We start from the raw sequence: 23,072 nt of genomic DNA on the forward strand, positions 1-23,072 counted from the left end.
CAAAAATAAATAAGACCAGCCACTTCCCATTGAAAGTGTAGATGTATCAGGCAAGCCATATTGACCACACCCTGACACAGAGACAAAGGGATGTCCAGCTACAGCTAGCTGAAGCCAATTTTTAATTCATGTTTACCTAAAGTCATATAAAAACATAATATAGAAATGTTCCTCTATTTGACTCAGGAGGAAAGCTCTGCTTGTCAACAACTACACATTTTCATTTATAAAGCACCTTCTATGTTACAAAACAGCCCAAGTCAATTCATGTCGGAATGGTAGACACCTAGCAGGAAGTAGGTAGAGAAGTTACGGGTGGTGACCAAATGTGTGTTTGAAGAGGTAATCGTGCACATACACCAATAACACAGGCATCTTCATACAACCCTGTGAAACCCAACCCATTAGACTTCTCAATGAAGTCAATGGAGACTAAAATTGGGAGAGGTGTATAACAAGTGGCTGATCTGATATCGCCCGTTTTACACAATCGCCCAAAGTTAAAATGACCCCACTTGTGTGGTGAACATCTACCTTGCTACACAAAGTAAGCCACATCCTATAAGGTAAGTGATTCCATGTCAGTTTATTTCTGTTATTTCATTGTAGAAAGTCGTTAGATCTTAAACGATGTCCGGACAATCCACTCTACCACTGACAGTACAAGTGTTACGTGTGTCCACATTAAAAGCACATCCATTATAAATGCATCATTCTGTTTTACAAATGAGAATTAACAGGGACATACAACAACTGTACAACATTTCTCACCTCATACACTAATTTCAGAATCTTCAGAACACAAGCCTTGTGATTTGTCACCTAGAGTTTACATGAATGATAGTCAACATTATTAAGTTAAGAGAACAATGTAAAAGAAAGTGGGTTTTCTGTTGTGGGCTTAAGCATCGGGCAATGTTGGAGATTAAGATGTGCACCATTGAGTTAATAGTGAACACAACCTCCATCTGATGCAAATTCAGTGTTACTTGTGGCCTTAGAGCTGTTCTCAGCCCATCATAACCCTTTCTCTCTTACCCTTGGTCCAATGCAGTTTTTAGATGCATTTCTGATCTGTACATAGTTCTGATAGTGCACAGGGATCCAGTGCAGAAAATTGCTTCTCATTTAATCCCATTATATAGAATTCTCTATCCAATCCTTCAGAGAACTTAAGTATAAAACAAGCATAGGCCATTCTGTCGTTAATTGTGTTTCTGTTGTTGAGAAAACTAATTATTGTGGGTACAGATAGTAAGTCAGCTATCTGTACATTGGAAATGACCTGTAAAAGATTCTGTCCGATGAGAATGGGCTGGATTTTCCTGGCTGAAGTAGATTTACTGCCGATTTATGAGCGATTGTCACTCGGTAGTAACCAGTGCTGTGAGGTAAAATGTTTTCCTGCTGCACCAAGTGGGGATGGTAAGGGCAATAATGGCAGAATTCCCAAATCATCTCCTGATTTTCCATTTGCCAATGAAGATGAGACCTAGTTCACAAGCAATTTTCCTTATTTTGAGATGGTCCTTTCATGGCTGTCCTCAATGGGTAGAACCCTGGCCACGTGTTCAATCAGCAGTCAGAAGGTGCAACAAGATTCCTCTTCACAATCTGCCCCCCCCCCATCCCCCGAGAGAGCCGCAGGGTCAGACTTACCGATAATAGGGGTCAAGAGCTTCAGGACACAGCAGACGGTGATTTGGAATATTTTATCTGCTGGTTACTGCCAGTAAAGGGAAATAATTGGAATACGTGAAGGAAAATTCATTGCTAACCCACTACCATCTACCTGGAGGAAAATCCAGGTCCAAATGTTTTAAAACTTCACATCCCTCAACTTTACTGGACCCACTATTTATTCACTATTTATTAGATGGTGTTATCACAGGGTGTAGCCAGAGGTAACTGGAGTAAGGGTACAGAGATCGCATATAATTGGCCCTGAGAGCTTGAACAGGCCTGAAGAAATTATGCTGCTATGCCCGTGGGCGATTAAGCATTAAAGAGCCTTTTATATTGGTCTTATTATTCAGAATCTGTGAGACTGGCATCAGTGAACTGGACCCCAGCGTTTAATCCGTTCAATTCGGTTTCCATCAGCCAGAGGCAGACTCGTAGAAGCAAGGTCCATGGCAACAAGATTTAGTGGATAAATGCTGGGACTCGGCACGTGGACACTGGACTCCTGGAATCGGAATTAAAAGAAGACCAATATAAAAGTGGCTTAAGGACAGCCCAACTGACAGAAATACTTACTGGAAGAAATGTCCTGAAAGAGAGGTTTCCTGTCAGACATGTAGTTCTGATCCATCTATTGCCATTCAGTCCCATTCCCCAGAAGCTGCTTAGGCCTGTTCACTATAATCAGTTCATTCTGGCCCTCAAACCACATAGTCACACTCCATAGCCATTTAGCCCCGTCTCCATAATCGTGTAGTCCCGCCTCCATAATCACTTAGTCCCGCCTCCATAATCACTTAGTCCCGCCTCCATGCTCACTTAGTCCCGCCTCCACATCATTAGTCCCACCTCCGTACTCACTTAGTCCCGCCTCCATAATCACTTAGTCCCGCCTCCACATCAGTTAGTCCCACCTCCATACTCACTTAGCACCGCCTCCATAATCACTTAGTCCCGCCTCCACATCAGTTAGTCCCACCTCCATACTCACTTAGTCCCGCCTCCATACTCACGTAGTCCCGCCTCCATACTCACTTAGTCCCGCCTCCATAATCACTTAGTCCCGCCTCCATAATCACTTAGTCCCGCCTCCATACTCACGTAGTCCCGCCTCCATACTCACTTAGTCCCGCCTCCATAATCACTTAGTCCCGCCTCCATAAACACTTAGTCCCGCCTCCATAATCACTTAGTCCCGCCTCCATAAACACTTAGTCCCGCCTCCATACTCACTTAGTCCTGCCTCCATAATCACTTAGTCCCGCCTCCATACTCACTTAGTCACACCTCCATACTCACTTAGTCCCGCCTCCATACTCACTTAGTCCCGCCTCCATAATCACTTAGTCCCGCCTCCATACTCACTTAGTCCCGCCTCCATACTCACTTAGTCCCGCCTCCATACTCACTTAGTCACACCTCCATACTCACTTAGTCCCACCTCCATAATCACTTAGTCCCGCCTCCATAATCACTTAGTCCTGCCTCCATACTCACTTAGTCCCGCCTCCATACTCACTTAGTCCCGCCTCCATACTCACTTAGTCCCGCCTCCATACTCACTTAGTCCCGCCTCCATACTCACTTAGTCCCGCCTCCATACTCACTTAGTCCCGCCTCCATAATCAGTTAGTTAAATCTGGAATTTCCTCCCTAAACCTCTCCGCCTCTCCACCTCCCTCTCCTTCTTTAAGACCTTCCTTAAAACTCATCTTTTTGACCAAGATTTCAGTCACCCCTCCTAATATCTCCTTCTTTGGCTTGGTGTTGATTTTTTGTCAGATTACACTTTTGCAAAGCGTCTTGTGATGTTTTTCTCCTTTAAAAATGCAACATTAATGAGAGTTGTTGTTGTTGTACCTCCATATCATTTAGTTCCACCTCCATATCATTTAGTTCCACCTCCATATCATTTAGTTCCACCTCCATATCATTTAGTTCCACCTCCATATCATTTAGTTCCACCGTCACACAACTTCGTCCCGCCCCATAACCTCTTAGTTCTACCCCACCATATCACTTAGTCCTACCTCTATATCATTCATACCCACTTCCATATCACTTTAGCCTTGTCTTCCCAGTCCCATCCTTTGGTAATCATTTAATCCAGGTACAATCTTGAATATCACCTGTACCTGGTTGAAGAATTGAACAGGTTTGGCTTTGCTGCCTTCCTCTTGTGCAATGGATTAACAACCCTGAATGTGAGGGAAACATCTCAAAACAACTACTTCCATCCAATGTTCTGATTAATATCTCAAAAACAAAATCAAATTTAATCCCATTTTTAAAAAAAAACTACTTCAAAGATTGCTACTGATCAAAATAGTTCAGCATCACTGAAAATTTCATTAAAGGGAGGTATAGATGCCAAAAATTATTCAATTTTTTCTCTCACAGTCGATAGAAATTCTAATTTCAGGACTATGCTTCTTGGCTATTTATGGATTTATCAACACCAGTTTGCATTTATATAGTGTCTTTAATCATCCCAAAGCATCCCAAGGTGCTTCACCAAGACATAAGGAAAAACAGAAACAGAGCCAAAGAAAGAGATATTGGTGACCAAAGCTTTGCAAAGATGTAGGTGTTAAGGAGGTCTTAAAGGAGGGGAGGGAGTTGGAGAAGTGGAGGAGGTTAGAGAGGGAATTCCAGTGTGCGGGGCGTAGACAGCTGAAGGCTTGGCCACTAATGGTGAGGCAAAAGTGGGGGTGCACAAGAGGCCAGAGTTTGAGGAATGGAGAGTTCAGGAGAGGGGTTGTAGTGCTGGAGGAGGTTATGGAGATTGGGAGGGGCGAAGCCATGGAGGGATTTAAACGCAAGGATTGAGAATCAAGATTTTTCCCTGTTATAAATTTAAAAATAGCCTTCATTCACTTTTTACTTTGATGGCATATTACAGACTGCAACTTCCATGATATCTTTATCCATGTGATGGAGGAAAGGAAGGTTTTTACACCAGGAGTATGTGTCCGCAGTGATATCATTTTACCCACAATTATAAATCAGGAAGTAATAAGGAGGGAGATTTCCTCTGGTCATCATTTGAAGCTAACTTGTAAATGTGTTCTTTAGATTTTGGTTTACAATTTGGCCACAAATAGCAAACAGGAGAAATTGTTCTTCAGGGCCCAAGTTCACTGGGTTTAAACAAATGATTGTAGATGAGCATATTGGAGGCAGGAGTTCCGGAAAAAGTAAAAAGGAGGAATAAACGTACAGAACACGATAGAGGGAACAGGCCTCAGCGGCTTGGCTCAGTCATCCATTTTAAAAAGATTATTTTAATATCGTGAAATTCTTGATGAAAGATGCATAACATCCATCGGTGATTAACAGTATGAAATCAAAATAACAGTGAAACCCATTGAGTTAATGTAGATGCTGACTGATTGAGCAGGGCAACATCACATGAACATCAACCAGTACCTCGACCTGACTTGAAATGTTGGGTGTCCTTGGGCGTAGTGTAACACTGTTCATAACAATTTATCCTAATAAGTAGGACAGCCTTGTTAAATTATAAAACTGAGAATAAAGGTCAAAGTCCTTGGCATTGAAAGTACAGTACTCTCCCCACTGGAGAGTCCTTCCCCAAGAAGTTATATGTTACATCTCCCTTAGCAGAGGGGTCAATGACCAGGGGGCAAAGATTTAAAGTAATCGGTAGAAAGATTAGATGGGAGCTGAGGAGAAATTTTCTCACCCAGAGGGTGGTGGGGGTCCGGAACTCACTGCCTGAAATGGTGGTAGAGGCAGAAACCCTCAACTCATTTAAAAAGTACTTGGATGTGCACTTGAAGTGCCGTAACCTACAGGGCCACGGACCAAGTGCTGGAAAGTGGGATTAAGCTGGATAGCTCTTTTCCGGCAGCATGGACACGATGGGCCGAATGGCCTCCTTCTGTGCCGTAACTTTCTATGATTGTACGATCTCTAGAGGGAAGATTAGGCCCAACAACATTTAGAATGAGTTTCAGATGCACCAGATTCTAGGTAGGTTGGTGAATGAGGAGATAGTGTAACACAGTGGGAGGGAGGGAGAATTAGAGCAAAAATAACACTGAGCCCCTTTATGTATCTCTTTAGCAGCCAGTTTAACATTGGCATTGGCGGAAAGCTGGACAGAGTTTATCTCCCTTATCTCATGGTTGGAATGTTGGCACTGGGTGACCCAAGAGATGGGAAGGGGCGGGGAGGAGGGGAAGGAGAATATCTTGAGGAAAGATCGTCACTCTAAAGAAAATTATAATCTGTGCTGTGACAGGAATGATCTAAATAGGAAAAGCATTTGATTCTCTGGTATCTTCCAATGCTTTCTTTCTGTCCTGTCCTGTCCCCACAACTGCTTCCCTTTGGGAGCTGCCTTATCCATGTGGTGATATGATGGAGGGGAAGAAGGTTTTTGCACAAGGAGTATGAGTCTGCAGCGATATCATTTACCCATAAAGTGAAGGCTGCCTCACCCCACAGCTACCCAATAGTTCTCTGCCTGAAACCATAACCAAGGACCTTTTACATCCACTAACACCTCAATACATCATTGCATGAGGTCACTGCTACTCCATTTAAGAATGCCTGTCCTCCACAAAGACCGTAATACAACTCTCCCTGAACCTCACATCCTCATTGACCGTAATACCTCTCTCCCTGAGGCTGCTGCTTCTTTACATAAAGTTGCCTCCTCTGCTCAAGACCCCGATCACGTCTAACCACAAGGACACTCACAGTTGTCTCTCCTGCCTGAAGGAACCACCTTCTTCAATCACTGAGGTGACTCCTATGATTCTTCCCAAGAAGATTACCATTTCCTACCCTAAAGCCATCAGTCCCTTTCCATGACCATCATGACTTAAACAAGTTAAATAAATACCGGAAAAGTCTAAAAAACATAACAATTTCTGGTTGAATCACTGATGGTTTTTGAGTCGTTGACACAGTGACATTCAAGAACTGTTGAACAACTCAAGCCAATGCTTGGATTGTGGCCCTTGACAAAAAGTTAGAGATTTTTCCCCACTAGGTGGAGCACTCTACGATAACGGAGTGTTCTACGTTGTTAACTTAGGGGCAATTCTGCTTTAAGCAGACCTCCTCTGGTCAATTGCACTGGGTCACTGGCGGGAACCGCAATTCCAAGCACTCCAGTAGCCTTGGGCCGCAAACTTTTAGCTCAGGTTATTAAGTTGACTATCCGTTTTTAGTAAGTGCTGATTGTTGAGACCAACTTGAATATTCCTTCTCAAAAAGCAACACATTATTTCAATTATTTATTGCTTTGTAAGGGAAAGAGAGCAAAAGGATTGGTCAGAAATGTGCGTCAAGAAATTTTGATTGGCTACCCAATTTGCTAAATAGCAGCTAACTGGGTTCCTGTGGAGAAACAACTACATTCCTACTCCAACCCAAAGCAATCGGTATTGAAAAATCCTGCGGCCTAGGCTCTCCCACCTTCCCTGTTATTGCCAGATCGAGCCACAAATGTGTAACGTATAATCATTCTAATTAAGCATCGTAGATATTGGACAGCCATTCTTTTTTATTCCTTGAAAAATTAAGGTGAAGACTCAAGGCCTATGGAGCAGGATATGAACAAGGTTAAAAAGATTAGGCAACCTTAATTTTAAGCCTGCAGATTATAGACGGGAGGAACAATTGAGAGAGGTAACGAGTTCCATGGTTTTGAGGTATTGGGAATGAATCAGTTAAAGTGAGGGTCTTGACATACTAAATGCTGATGTAGCACCGATGCTGTGCTGCTAGACATTGCTAGCATATTAACTAAATATTAATCTTAACAGGTTCTTTAGTCCGAATTTTAACCCTGGGGCAAACGGGGGAAGGGGCAGGTTGGTAAATGGCAGTCGGGGGATTCGCGACCCGTTCCCACTTGCTGCCCTTTTTACTCACCTCAAAACAGGCCCGTGAGGGCCGCCCGTCCCAGCTAGGTGGGGGCCTACTTTACATTCAAAAGTCGCGGCTGGATGATGTCATCGGTCCCGCCATGCAATTTTAACTCGGAAAATCAAGAGGCCTGCATGGGTCTAAACCGGCTCTCAGCCAGAAGCAGGAATCAGCCAGAAGAGGCCAAGGTAACTACTTTTATTTAACTTTTCTGAGGATTCCCTGTGGGCTAGGAGGAGCAGGAATGCTCCCCCGCCAGGCCGCACAAGGAATCTTCAGGCCTTCTCATCCCCAGCCTTGCATTTCCCTTCCAGTGTTGGCATCTCCTTTCAAACCACCCCCTTTCCCTGCCCATTTTCAGGTGGGAGACAGCTCTGTCAAATGCTAATGAGGCCCTGGAGTTAAAATGGCCACGGCCTCACGTTCAACTCTCAACGGGGGGAGTTCCCAGTCGCCCCGAGTTAAAATCTGGACTCTTCTCTCAGAATCATAAATAACAGAACTTCTGCCGCTGCCCCCAGCAATCTGGGCAACTGGACCATCCAGTGTGATGTTGAGACATACAGACCAGGAAAGTTCCTGCTTCAACTCCTGCTCGATTCTGACTTGTCCGAGCTCAGGTAGAACAGCAGAATGGCCTCAGCATCTCTAGGCTAGCAGCGGGTGAAAGGTCAGCCAGGTTTCCTGCTCCTGATTACCATCCAGTGACCCCTGCTGGAAAGTGGGCATGTTGGGTGAGGACAGGATGAGGATAGCTCCACAGTTGAATAGCCCACCGGCATTCACCAGGATTCTAGGCTGAAACGTAATAAATGACCACTTTGATGCGATAGCAGAGGAGTAAATAGCCCAGCAAAGAATAAAGGGAGAATATTTGGGGGTGGGGGTAACACAGTGCTCCTAAGGCAGTGTAGCGTTGCCATGGGGATTGGGATATCCAAAAATGTGCTGTCATGGAAAGAATGGGTACGTCCAAGGCACAGAGACACCCGGCCCGGTTGGCTGAAGGAGGACGTCAAGAGCAGACAGGAAATAGAATTCAAAAGCGCGTAGAAAAATCAATAAAAGGAATCGAATTTCCTACAAAGCCTGTCCTTTAAAAGGTTTGCTTTCACAAGCACATCACAGGCTTAGAATTCAGGAGAAACTTCTTTACTCGGAGTGTAGTTAGAATGTGGAACTCGCCACTACAGGGAGTAGTTGAGGCGAATAGCATAGATGCATTTAAGGGGAAGCTAGATAAACACATGAGAGAGAAAGGAACAGAAGGATATGCTGATAAGGTGAGATAAAGTAGGATGGGAGGAGGCTGGTGTGGAGCATAAACACCAGCATAGACCAGTTGGGCCAAATGGCCTGTTTCTGTGCTGTACATTCTATGTAACTTAACATTTACAACCCACAGGTACAATAGCTTTTAAGAAATGACTTAATTCCTCTCACTTGTCGAATGATTTGCAGATAAAGTGCAGTGTAACACTTAATAAAAACCAAATCAGTTTCACCTCACAAATACTAGCACAGGGGAAAGCACGGCCTTATCAATCGGGAACTTCCAACAAAAGAAAAGAACCATTCAAAATGTTTTTATAATAAACTTTCGCTCGCAAACAGAATCTTCAGCCAACTACCTGTTTTTTCATTTTTAAAAGAAGGGAGGTGAGTTTCTGCAGAGGGAGTCAAATAGCCTTCGAGGTGAAGAATGGACAAACAGTCCAATGGATAAGTAACAACCTGAATTAACGCCTTCAGGAAAAGAGGAGAGGAGAAAAAAAAAGGCAAGCAAATTGGCAACTGCTCGGCCCAGAGTTTAAGGTAGCGAATTCACGTCTGGTACATCATAGACATTTACTCAGAAGATTAATGGAAGTCACGAACGTGACACTCTTTCACACTGCTCAATACATACGTCACCCATCAGCGCTGTGATTGACTATATTGACTCCACAATCGTCGCTAGGAACATTCCAGAACATGCTGCAGTGCACAGTGAACATCGAATGGTTATTTGCTTCTGCGAGTGATCGGTATTTAAAAAATAAATAAATTGAGTGAAGACGGCTGTCATGTTGGGAGCGTAAATAGGGGACGGTGGCTGCTGAGGGTCAGCCGGCAGTGAGTTAAAGGGAGCAAGAAAATCTCCGAATGCTGGAAATCGGAAACAGGAAAATGCCGCAAATGCGCAGCAGGTCAGAGAGCATCCAACTGAGGAAAGACAGGTGGGACCCTTTCACCTCTTGCAGGACGTTACATGTAAGGTCGCCAACTCTGGTCGGCCATATTCCTGGAGGATTCATCACATGACCTCCCGCCTCCAATCACCCCGCCATTTGTCCCCTCCCCATTTCCAATATTTTTGGAACTAATAAAGGAAAATGGTCAAAGAAAATGGAAAAATAAACACCATTTTTTTTTTAACGGCCCTTTGTTGTTTCTCCCGGGTGTTTCTCGCAGCAGTGTCCTGGAGATTAATCTCTAATTGCTGGAGATTGCAGGGCAATCTTGGAGGGTTGACGACTCTAGTTACACCCTGTGGGTGAAAGTAGTTGGAAATTTGACCACTAATTTCTGGCGTCCCTTTTGGCTAGTCCTGACCGTGCGTCTTGGTGAAGGGTCCCACCAGAAACACTAAGCTGCATGTCATTTCCTTCGGTTGCTGACTGACCTACTAGAGATCATTATATGAGCCCCCTCCCCTGCCCACCCCAGAGTGCAAATCAGAAAAGTGGCCCACCATTTTCTAGTCAGGAATGGTTAAAGAAATCGTGGGGTGTGCGTGGCCAAATTTCCAATTTCTGGCCCTGGTAGGGGGGCAGGATATCTGTTGGGGCGTGCGGGTTCATAACATTCCCCCGCCCACTGTGTGTTTGCCGAATATTCTGTTTATTTAATGTGACGTAGGCTCCAGTCAGGTGGTTATGTGGCCATAAACCACTGGAGCAAAGCTGGAGATGTCAGGGGAGAGGTCACGAATTAGTGTTCCCGGCCCTAGAGGCTTGCACAGTGGGAGAGCAAATCGGGAGCTGGTGATCAGCTTGCTCAGCCTCACTTTCCATCTATTAATTTTAATCGATAGGAAGTCGGCAATTGAATTCCCATCTTGCTTTCCCGCCGTGCTTTGGGAGCGCTATTTCGCGAGATCTACTCCTTAATTCCAGCTGGGAACTCACAATCGGTTGCATTGCTACACATTGAATAGTTTTTGCATGTGGTTCTCCTGACGGTTTAATGAGTAGATGCACAGCTCAGTGCGGGACTGAACCAATCACACACCAGGAATGTTCTTCGCTCAATGTCCTGACTCAACTGATCACGGCTTGGGCACCAGTTAAAGGCAATATTATTGATTTCCGCATCCCAGGGCTGGGAAGTAAGACAAAAAAACTAGTCAGGACTCCCCTTCCTACTCACAATTAACCTGTTGGAAAATATTTGAGTGACTACCAGGTGAGGAGAGGATCAGGCTCAATTGTGATGGCTGTCACAGTTGAATAATCTGCTGACATTCATTGTCTAGATTCACACGTGGGGCAAAATAAAGGGGAGCATCCAGATCCTATTGATCAGCACCCCAGTATGAGCTGCCACCATGAACCATGGTTCAACTATGAGCCCCCCTGGACCGAAGAAGAGGAGGGGACAAAACTGAGGGAAGAGAAAACACATTCCAATTTCCCCTGGCAGACACACACAGGGCATGATAAAGGTGGGGAAACATAGGAAAAGGGGGAACAAAGTTAACAGTAACGTAGGACCCAAAGCTTTACAGAAACACATTCAGGTGCTGGAAGATTAGCATTAAATAAACTATTCAATATGTATTATATCGATTCATAGGATAAGACGCCCGAAATGTGTGACCCGCTGATCTTTAAAGGGCTCCACTCTTTTCAAGTGGTAGATTTATATTTGCTTTGTACCTTTTTGATTCACGTTTACAAAAGTTAGATTTTACACAAGGTTCCAGGGACAGGCGATTTACTTTTTTGCTGGCGGGTTCAGAGGTTACTTTCATGCACTTCCTCTGTGTCGTTGGCAAGGTTCCCATTTTCATTCAGCCGCTTTGCCCGATACGTCTCATAGAAAATGTTGTGTGTCACCTCCTTCAGGTCCTGGAGGTGAGTCCTGCAGAGCGAGACCAAGACAGAGAGAGCAGGAGAGAGGGAGCGGGTGAAAGAGAGACCGGAGAAGAAAGGGACAGACCGATAGAGAGAAAAGAAAATAAGATGGAAGCAGAGACACCCAGGGTGGCAAGAGAAAAGAAGAGAGCAGACAGAAAGAGAGGAGGACAAAAACAAGAGCATACAGAGAAGAAAGTAAACAGAAAAAGACAGCAGGAGAGGGAAAGGCAGTTGAAAGAGAAAGCAAGAGAGACAAAGCGACAGAAAGAGAGAAAATAAAACAACAGGGAAATAGAGACAGAGAGGGAAGAGGAATGGAGAGAGCAGACAGAAAGAGAGAAGTAAAGAGGAGAGTCAGAAAAAAATGAAAAAAGAAAGTAGAGGAGGATAAAGGGGGAAGACAAGCAGAAAAGGGGGAAGATAAAAGGGAAGGAGGGCAATAAAGAAGAAGGGAAGAGAGATACAAGAAAAAGGGAAATGAATAAGTGGAAAGTTGTACAAAAGAGAAAAGTGTGGTACAGAATGAGGGAAGAAAGAAGAGAGTTCAAAATAGAGAAAGAAAGACACAGAGAACATGATGCAAAAGAAATTAGAAAAAACGTGAAGGAGAAATAGATGAAAAGAGAGGGGATGGGATTACATAAATAAAGAAACATCCAGGTAGAGAAAGGAAAAGGGAGCAAAGGGCAAAGAGCAGGAACAGAAAGACATGAAGGGAGACAAAGAGAGAGGAATAGAAAAAATTATGAAATACAATAAAAGAGACAAAGTAAAGTAAACGTTAGAGGTGTAAGATCCACCGTTACCTAACAATGAGGTCCCGGAGAAGTGGAAACTCGCAGTGGGTGACATTCTCAACTGGAAGGAAACAGAAAAAACGTCAGGTCAGAATGTGCCGACACCTCCGGAGACAAGATCCCGCAGAAACAACTCCACCAATCCCACTGACATAAAGTCAGTTTTGTTGTTGGCTACACCAAGTCTAGTTAATAACTATGAAGAGTTGAGAGTGCACCCTGTTCATAACTGACGATCTGGTGACCAGTGTTGTGTCAATAGGTCAGAGGTCATGTCTCAGAATATTAAGTAACTGTGGAATTTTCTAACCCCCTCTCCCCCGCCATCTCTTCACGTTTAGAGGAAGCAGGAAACCTGACAATTGGCATCTACCATTAACAAAATTTATCAAACGTTAAGGAAATTGGGTTTGCTTTCTTTGGAAGGGGAGACTTTAAGGTGACTTAATTGAAGTTTTCAATTGTGTGAAGGCAATTGATAAAACCGATCTGGGCAAATTGTCCACTGTGGCAGAGGCTTCAAGTACCAGGAGACACGAGTTTAAAACAGCAAGTTAGGAAGAGAAATGAAGTGTAATTTCTTTTACACAAAAGTCAATTGAATTCTGGAACAAGTTGCCAGGTTCAAGAGACAATTTCCTGCTTCCCTTTCTGCCTATCCCCGTTTAGCTATTCACATTCTCACTGTGTCTCCTATATTTCTTTGCTTTCTCTCATTGTGCCTCCTTCTGTCTGCTGCTAATATCGCGTCTGTCACTTAATCACCTCGCTTCACTGGTGACTTTAATTTTCTTCGTGGCTGTCTGTGTTTGTTGTGTCTTTTTCCTGGCCCCCTTTCCCTTGTTGTGTCCTTTTTAAATGTTGCCCTTGTGTAATATCCCCGAGTCAGGTGTCAGCCGTGGCTCAGTGGGGCAGCACTCTCGCCTCTGAGTCATGAAGGTCATTGGATTCAAGCCCCATTCCAGAGACTTGAGCACATAATCCAGGATGACACTCCAGTACTGCACTGTGGGAATGCTGCACTGTTGGAGGTGCTGTCTTTCCTGCAGTGTTGCATTTTCTATATTTGCAGAGTGACTACTCAACCAACATCACTATAACATAGCTGGACATTTATTTCATTGCTGTTTGTGGGACCTTGCTGTGCGCAAATTGGCTGCCACGTTTCCTACATTACAACAGTGACTACACTTCAAAAGTACTTCATTGGCTGTAAAGCACTTTGGGACGTTCTGAAAAGCATAAATGCAAGTTCTTTCTTTCTTTAGCCCTGATGAAGGGTTTAAGGCTTGAAATATCGACTGATTCCTGTCTTTTCACCGATGCTGCCCGACCTGCCGAGTATTCCAGCGCTGTCTGTTTTTATTTTCAAGAGACAATAGATGTGTTTCTGGAGAAAGGAGATTGATTGAAAAGGGACGGGGCTGTTGGGCCTAATGGCCGTTTCTAAACCTTTTTTTATGTTCAGTTAATTGTAGACAGTATTGCCTAATTTGCCATCGATGTGAGCCCTATTTTGTTTCCAGGCAGGTTCAGTGACTGATCTGTAGAGTGGTTTGGGGAACCGGTTAATCAAACCAAACATTAGATTCTTGACAACTGAATCGTGAATAAGGTCACTGCACTGTGTCACTCTGAAAACTACTTATCAACGCAAAAAACCAGCCAGACCAGAATCCATCTCAACTCAATTACACCCTACAGTAAATGCCAGCGAATTGACCAGAAATCACTGCAGATTACTTCCTGCCCAACTTGCAGCAATAGTGTCACAACTGTTAATCAGAGAATCAGAGACATTTAATCATTGTGGATGAGTTAGTTCTCCCGCTGAAAGCTAATGATTCTAGTTCCACTTCCCTTCTCTTTCTCCAGATCCTTTAATATCTTTCTTCTTCAAGTGTTTGTCTAATCCCCTCTTAATTGCTGTGACTGATTTGGTTTCAATGGGCACCTGAGGCCAAGCCCTCCATACCCCGGTAACCCATTGCTTCCATTACATTTTATTTCCTACTCTTAGCACTAATCCTGAGCTTATGTCCCTTTATCATCATATGTGAATAAGGTGGAGTGCATTAGCAGTTAGTTTATGAATTGGGAGCTGCTACCAGGTTAGAAACAGACACACCCTGAGTAATGTCAGCCCATAAGAGTGTATTACCCAGGTCCCATCATGGCCTGTGCTGATCTCAGCTGGGGCAATCGGTCATGGCTGCTGCCCCTCATCGCCATCCTAGAATGTGCACGTGGACATCAGGCAAGGACATTAGGCACGTGGACATCAGACAAGGACCTTAGGCTTATGGACATCAGAGAAGGACATTAGGCACGTGGACATTAGGCAAGGACCTTAGGCTTATGGACATCAGGCAAGGACCTTAGGCTTATGGACATCAGCCAAGGACATTAGGCGCATGGACATCAGACAAGGACATTAGGCGAGTGGACATTAGGCAAGGCCAGATGGCTCTTGGCTGTGATGGCTCTCCAGAGTCAAAAGGCCCATTAACACTCATTGTTTCGGCTTCAGACAGGAGGAAAGGTCATTTGGATGTGGTACCAGAGGGTAATCTTCATCTGCGAACCTGAGTCCAAGGATCGGATGCCTCCTTCAGCAGGGAAAGGAAACCCCCAATATTCCTGGGTGGGAACTAATTGTACTTCAACTCCCTTAGGAAGAGTGAATTGTTCTAAAATGTAGAGACTCGTTTTATAAAATTAGACCATTCAGTACCCAGTGACACAAGCCTGGTATATAACACCAAAAGGCTGTTCTTTTACTGTTGGGCAACCCAGTGATGAGACAAGGACACCACTGAGGCTGAAAAGGGTGAGAAGGAGAATGTGGTAAATCAAGAAATAGTGATTAGATGATGTCAAGTTTGGGTTTTAAACACTTGTAGATTGTAGGAGAAAGGGAAGACTGAGGGAAGTGAGGAGTTTCGCAGTTGTGAGGTCCAGAGAAAGAATGGATTAGAGTAGGAGTCCATGGAATGGGTTCTGATTTCAACACGGTAAGGATTCAGGGAGGAAGAGTGTGTAGGATGGTGTATTAGAGTGAATGAGAGAGGGAAATTCAGAGGAGCAATGACCATAGTAGTATTGATAAAACAGAGAAAGACAAGGCAGCCTTCAATGGGGAGAGAGGTTGGCAGATAGTATTGGGAGTAGAGTCACCTATCAAGTGAATCAAGCCAGCACCTGTATCAGTATTGTAATATATAATAGTGACTCTAAGTAACAAGCCCCAGCACTCACCCTCAATGATTCCCCATGGGGTTTTCCTTCCCAACACTCTTTTCCCATTTATTTGATATTCCGTGTCACTGCCAACAATGGCAAATGGCACGGTTTCCTGTGGGATAGAAAAACACAACACCAGGTGAGGATAAATCATTTAAGGTTGATCAGCGAATGCTTTGTTCAGCTGGGTTTCAACACAGTGAGAATTCAAGGACATTGTTTAAAAGGAGAGTGCACTGACCATCATAGTATTGGTAAAAGAGAGAGACATGGGCCAGAACTTGCTCTGACCCGCGTGGCAAGGCTGTCAGCACATCCTGCGGACAAAGACTACGAAAATACTTACCTCGTGGTCTCCGATGTCCACTTGCTCCCTTATCAATTTTTTTCAGTTCAGCGCTGCGATTTCAGCACAGGTTCTTTCGTGTCGATAGAGACTGTGGGATTGGAAGCCCCGCCCACAGAATCTGTCAGGAAGAGAAGCCCCGCCCACAAGCAGGCAAGTAAAACTTATACATTTAAAGTAAACTTCTGTATGTTAGTTCAAATAAAAATTTAACCTATCTTATTATAAAAAGCCAATCAAATGATTTAATTTAATGAAGCTTACAGAAGTTAAAAGTAATTTTTAAAAAATTTTTAATTTTTTAAATTTATTTTTAATGATCAAAAAATATTAAAATAAGAGTAATTTGATATTCCACATTTAAAAAAATTTTTTTTTTTTGTTTCGCAGTTATTAATAGTCACCGCGCTTTTAAAAAGTAGTGTAGGGCTGGTATTTTCCAGCATACCTTTTGTTGGCGTAAGTATCTTCGTTCCAGCTGGGCAGATGGGGAAGTTTGCAAACGTTTAATGATTTCTATGATTTTAACGTAGGTGGCCTTTTAATTCAGAACTGTCAAACCGCTAGCGAACCAATGGGAGCAAGTTCGCAATTTCGGGGTTTTATTGCGCATGTGTGCATCCGCGAACTTGCAAAATTGATTCGCCGGCAGAGAGAGAGGACGCCATTCAGGGACGGTGAGTAATTTCTGGGCCGATATCCCTGGGTAACGGAGTCCAGCCTGGTTTTAAACATCAATCAAGGCGCTTTCATCAGAATATCTACCGAAAGGCATGGTCTGTGGGTGCAGTGCGATGGGGGATTGTGGGGCTCTGACAAAGGGTCTCTATTCCAAATCAGTAACCTGCTGTGTGTTTTCTGTTTTTATAACACACGATTCATCATGTTAAACCATGTTGCAGTATGTTGTGTGGTACAAGGTCTATCAGGCCAAACTACATTACATTATAAAATTATAAGGTTTATCAAGTCATGCTACAGGTGCAGCCACTATACTGCAGTGCATGAGATTCCCTGGGTCATGACATGTACTGTGAGAGACACAAAGGTCATTGAATACTCTGCTATCAATGTTACGATCACACACCTGTGCATCTGCATATGCTGTGCATACCTATACATACATGCACACACCTGTACACCTGCACACACCTGTGTATACCTGTAAAAATCCATACACCTCCACATCTGTGCATACCCACGCACACCTCAGGTTTAGACCTTCAAGTATTCATCTGATGGATGTGTCAAGTATTCATCTGATGAATGGCTCAGTGAGTAGCACTCTCGCCTCTGAGTCAGAAGATTGTGGGTTCAAGTCCTACTCCAGGGATCTAAGCGGCCACTGGAGTGCTGCATTGTTAGAAGTGCTGTCTTTCCAATGAGATATTAACTTAAGGCCCTCTCAGGTGACCATAAAAGATCCCAAGGCACTCCTTCAAAGAAGAGCAGGAGAGTGTCCTCACCAATATTTATCTCTCAACCAACATCATTAAAAAAGAACAGATTATCTGGTCATTATCATATTGCTATTTGTGGGATCTTGCTGTGCACAAATTGGCTGCTGTGTTTCCTACATTACAACAGTGACTGTGCTTCAAGAAGTACTTCATTGGTTGTTAAGCACTTTGGGATGTCCTGAGGCTATACAAATGCAAAATTATTATTATATGGTGTAATGTGTAACGTGAATGGATTCTCACTCACCCTGATCTTGTCATTCTCCATCTTATCCTCCATATCCTCATCAAATTCTCTCTGTGGGTAGAACTCGATACCATCTGCCTCCAGCTCCTTCCGCACCTGACATGTAAAAAAGCACGACAAGAATTAAAAACAAATCACAGGCAGTGCCCCAGAATCCCAGTGAAAGTTCATGTACTGATGCTTAGCAAGGAATGAGGCTGCAGACTCCAGTTAGGCAAGACCCAGTGAAACAGTGGGTCAGGTTAAGCACCATCTCCCCTCCCTACAGCATTCTGTTGATTGAGATGTTGTGAATTAATGTCAGCATTTTCACTCTTTATTGGATTAACTTCCACACCCGAATTGCTGAATTTTATTACAACTTTTTGTAAATGCGTTTGATTCTCTCTAGGTGTTATTTTTAACACTTTTATTAACAGGTTTGCTTAAAATTCCTGGCTGCAATATTTTAACACAATCCTTAGCACATTTATTGGAAACTTGATTGAAATAGAACAGACAGGAGTTTAACACAGTGCACTAAAAATAAGAGTCAGTAACATTCTGAGATTATTAACTTCTTGGCCAGGAAGGGATTTATGTATAACTTATATTGTGTTACTGATACCAGGTCTGGTTCAGTTTACAAAGGGTTAGCTCCCAGAGATATGCAAGCCATTTAGAATGTTGTTTTGGATGTTTAAGTGGAGGAACAAATGGGCTAGCTATTATAGCATTGATAAAATGGATGTCATTTAGCACATCCCATGGTAGCTCGCACCTTGGGGCTAGAATGGGTTTTCATTCAATATGCCCAGCAGGAGGCTTAGCTGAACAAATAGTGTGGGGGCTTTTTATTCAAGGTGTAACTTTTATTGGCAGCTTGGCAGACTAATCCTCAACATACAGAAACAGAGAGAGAGATCTCTCTCTGGAAAAGTCAGCGTAGGCGGTCTGAGACAGCCAGAGACACAGGGAAATCTCACTGTCTCCCAGCCAGAGAGGCTGATAAACTCCCGGCTGAGGTATGGTATGGAAGAGAAAAGGGTAGTGCTAGTTAGTTCGGGGAATGGTAACTTGTGAGTGAATTTAGCCCATAATACAGGCTAAATTTTGTATTTTGTTATGTTGTATGGCATGGGGACCAGCAGAAAATTGATATAAGGAAAACGTGTTCTGTTCATTCATATATTCTATGTAAAATAGATCAATATGTTGGTTTACAATAGGTCTCACCTCACTAGAATACTTTTCGGTCCATTTCTGAAGAGACAGGGGAACACATATGGTGGCATGTGCAAGATAATTGTAGCTCATACATATAACAAGGGGTCTATTATTACAACATTTGAGTCATGCTATCGTTTAATTAGGCACTGGGAACTAAAGATGCACTCCAGATCATAGGGATGTGAAGCCCGCTTACAGAAGAATCAGGTGATGCTGAACCCAAGAATTCAGGAAATATAACAGTTAAATGGATGACTCTCCCTGAGACCTTGTGATAACACAGTGACAGAGGAGTTGAATGTTTTTTTATGATGGGGAAGAACATTTTCACCACTCGGCAAACTCCCTCCATCAAGATAGTGTTGATCCTATGTGTGTTCCCCATGATTGCTCGGGCTCCAGGGTTGGGACGTTTCTGCCCCCTCAGTCCATCCACCTTTTTAAGCAAAACATCTAAATCCCTTTAAAAGAACTTAAGGACTCTGCTTCATCAGCGGGTATTCGTTTACAGACGCCGTCACACACAGGGAGCTAGGGGTTCGGCCTGACTCACCCTCAATTTAAATTCATGCCTCTCCTCCAGGGTCATTGTGTCGGCTTTTGCAATGACAGGAATAATGTTCATTATTTTTCCCAGGCGCTTCATAAACACGACATCCAGGGGACGCAGCCTGCAATGAGAAACACATCAGTCAGGTACCTGTGGGTGCAGAGGTGTCCATAGTTGTTTCGATGTTGAGGCCATGCTGCCTTGAAGGAGCCGCTTGGCCAGAGGCCGGCAGCCCACTTGGACCTCACCCTAAAGACCGTCCCTGCCTGTGAGCCTGGACAGCGAGTCTGTGGAGTCCATCCCAGTTGGGCCCAATTCGTTCCTCACCCAACCCCCCCACACACAGGAATGGGAGCCTCACTGGATTTTCCCCTCCGCAAAGTTAAGGGGTGCTGGGACAAATTTGTATCGGCCCCCCTCCTGTCAACCCAGCTGAGATCAGTTACCCTGGTCTGTTTGGCTCGGTGACACTACGGTCAGCGCATTACAGTCCCCACCACTTACACCATCCATGCTTAGCGTGGGCAGACGCCTATATCGAGCAAATGGCGCTAACCATTCGCCATTTCCACTGAAGTCAATTACAAAGGCGCCGCTTATAACACATTAAGCGGGTTGGCTATTTTGGGCTGTTCGATAAACTTCTCCCACCTCGTTATCATACAATATTTGTATTTAAATCCCTCTGGGGATCATTCTGTGTCTATGTTTTTTTCCCCGGGTCTCAGCGGGTTTTACGCAGTTAGTTTTGGTGGCCTTCAGAGTTGTACATTTCGCTGATCAGCCGGTGGGGGTAGGAGGGGGAGGGAGTGTTTCGCCATATGTTGGAAACGATCAGAGTGATCAGTTGCGGAGGGACGTGGTCAAACACAGGACATTGGACAGAATCGCACCTTCTGTGGAGGGCAGTGTCAGCCGTGGCTCAGTCAGTAGCACTCTCGCCTCTGACTCAGGAGGTGGTGGGTTCAAGTCCCACTCCAGAGACTTGAGCACAAAATCAGGTGCCGTCTTTTGGTTGTAATGTTAAACTGAGGCCCTGTCTCAGGTGGACATAAAAGATCCCATGGCACTATTTCGAAGAAGAGTAGGGGAGTTCTCCCCAGTGTCCTGGCCAATCTTTATCCCTCAACCAACATCACTAAAACAGATTATTGGGACCTTGCTGTGTGCAACATTTCCTACATTACAACTTCAAAATGTAATTAATTGGCTTTAAAGCACTTTGGGATGTCCTGAGGTCATGAATTGTGCTATTATAAACTGAACGGGCGTGGAGTGGTGCCTGGCTGTGGGAGCGAGCTGTGTGAGCTCTGTTCACTGCTGTCAGTCCTCTGTGAGTGAGGAAGACCTTAGTTCCTGTTAAAGACGATACACTGTCCAACGCTTACAGCCAGCTAATCATGTTAACACCAACGCCCCCCCCCTATAAGCGGTGGGGACTGTACCCACTAAGCCATCGGAGAGGGGAGAAATTAAATCTGCGCTGTGCACAATTCCTGAACAAAAGGGCAGGCAGGTTGCCTCCAGCCAGAGTTCTGCAATGCAGGTCGGACAGTCCCTTGTCCTCTCCGTCCTCCTTCTGTTGTTCAACTGGAAGGAGCCATTAGTGCAGTTCTTCAATGTGAGCAATGGTAGTCGAGCAGTGGAATAAGTTACCAGGGAAGGCCATTGAGGTGGAAAGTGTAATGGGTTTAAAGGAGCAATTAGATGTGTATCTGAAGAGGGTAGTGATTGAGGGATATGGTGAGAGGAGAGGAAGGTGGGCTTGAGAACTATGAAGAAGGGACAGGCTTGCTGGATCTAACAGGTTTTCCGTGTTCCTAAAGATTCTTTTGTTCTTATTGAATCTTTTATAAATCACGACTGAGAATGTGTGTCTGGCAGGGGGAGGCCACTGTTTCAGGTGTAAATATCATTCATTTATGTATTAACGCCACAACTATTGTGCTGTTGTGAAAGGGTTTTGCTTTGCACTGACACTGAAATTGTGGTGTAAATGCTGAGTCAGAACCTGACCTGACTCCAGAGTGAAAGTGGAGTGAGATTCCAATGATAAAGTTGCTGTGTGATTGAAGTCAGATCGTGCCGCACCCCAAAGACAGCTTCCCCCCACGGTTCACTGCCTGAGATGGGACTGAGTCTCATCGGGTAGGATTGTGTCAGGTTTGATTCCTGCTCTGTGCTACGTCTGCTGATGGGAAGCAGGTGAGGGACCTACAGTTGGTCTTGTTCTGAGGGGGATAAACTCAATCAGTGTGCTGCAATGCATGGAAAATACGCAGGACTTACAAGACGGAAACAGGCCATTCGGCCCAACCGATCCGTGTCAGCATTTAGCCTCCACGTGAACAGACTCCCAATCCCATCCTGTTCCCCTATCTCTTCATCTCCTTTTCCTTCATCCACGTATCTAACATATCCAATCCAATCTTGAATGTTGACGTAGTTCCTGCCTCAGCCACTAACTCTGGAAGTGAACTCCACAGCCTCACAACTCTCTGTGTGAAGAAGTTTCTCCTGCCCTCTGGTCTAAATCTCTTACATTTAATCTTGTTTCTATGAGCCCCTCGTTCTAGACCCGTCAGCTACCGGGAACAGTCTGCGTCTGTCTACCCTGACCGATCCTTTCATCAGTTTAAACACTTCTAACGAAAAGAGACCCAATTTTTCAAGCCTTCATCTTTGTATTTCCTCATTCCAGGCAGCATCCTAGTGACTCTGCATAATATCCTCTCTAAAGCCTCAATGTCCATCCTATAGCGTGGAGCCCAATGCTACACATAGTGCTCTAACGGTGATCTTTGTACAGGCTCATCATTACCTCTTGGCCTTTACATTCTATACCTCTTGTGATAAAACCTGGCATTCTATTAGCTGTTTCGACTGCCTTATGTCAGGAGGGGAGAGCACTGACAGGTTAAACAGAGTTCTGCTCTGTGGCACGTGTTGGAGTATTTAATACGTACGAGTGGCCGGTGGGTGAGATGAAGTACAAGCAGCAGTGCACGCGGGTATCAGGGATACGCTTCTTCCTCGATATATTCGCCTCCTCCTTCAGGAATTTTTCGTACTGTTCGCTGATGTACTTCTCGATTGGCTCCCAGCTACAACAGACCAAGGATACGTCAGAGCCTATTGGTCACACAGAGAATAGGGCCCACCTGTAAGTGGGTAACACTGGCCCTGACTTTACGCCGTGGGATACTACGTATGAATGCTTGACGTGTTCGTCTCAAACTCTTCGCAGTAGTGGAGAGAGGAATTTCAGGCGACCGTGTTAAGGATTTGTATGTTAGTACCCCCACAGTGTAATGTTAGAGCCACACAGAATAATAGTCACCTGGGAGTGAGTCACATACAGAATAACAGAAACTATACCTGGGAGTGAGTCACATATAGAATAACAGATGCTATACCTGGGAGTGAGTCACATATAGAATAACAGATGCTATACCTGGGAGTGAGTCACATATAGAATAACAGAAACTATACCTGGGAGTGAGTCACATACA

At 44.3% G+C, this 23,072-nt stretch overlaps 1 protein-coding gene across 1 annotated transcript in view; it reads right to left on the bottom strand.

Annotated features, from left to right (window-relative positions):
- Positions 1-562: 562 nt before the first annotated feature.
- Positions 563-23,072, bottom strand: part of LOC137305699 (neuronal-specific septin-3-like) — a 52,946-nt gene continuing 30,436 nt past the window's right edge. Inside the window, exons 5-10 of the mRNA XM_067974613.1 lie at positions 22,527-22,664; positions 19,564-19,681; positions 17,802-17,897; positions 15,764-15,860; positions 12,515-12,566; positions 563-11,712 (exon numbers count right to left, since the gene is read on the bottom strand). Of these exons, the coding sequence (XP_067830714.1) occupies positions 11,586-11,712; positions 12,515-12,566; positions 15,764-15,860; positions 17,802-17,897; positions 19,564-19,681; positions 22,527-22,664 (628 nt within the window). The 3' untranslated portion in view covers positions 563-11,585. The remainder of the gene's footprint in view (positions 11,713-12,514; positions 12,567-15,763; positions 15,861-17,801; positions 17,898-19,563; positions 19,682-22,526; positions 22,665-23,072) is intronic.

This window comes from Heptranchias perlo, chromosome 40, assembly GCF_035084215.1.
Source record: "Heptranchias perlo isolate sHepPer1 chromosome 40, sHepPer1.hap1, whole genome shotgun sequence".
NCBI lineage: Eukaryota > Metazoa > Chordata > Chondrichthyes > Hexanchiformes > Hexanchidae > Heptranchias > Heptranchias perlo.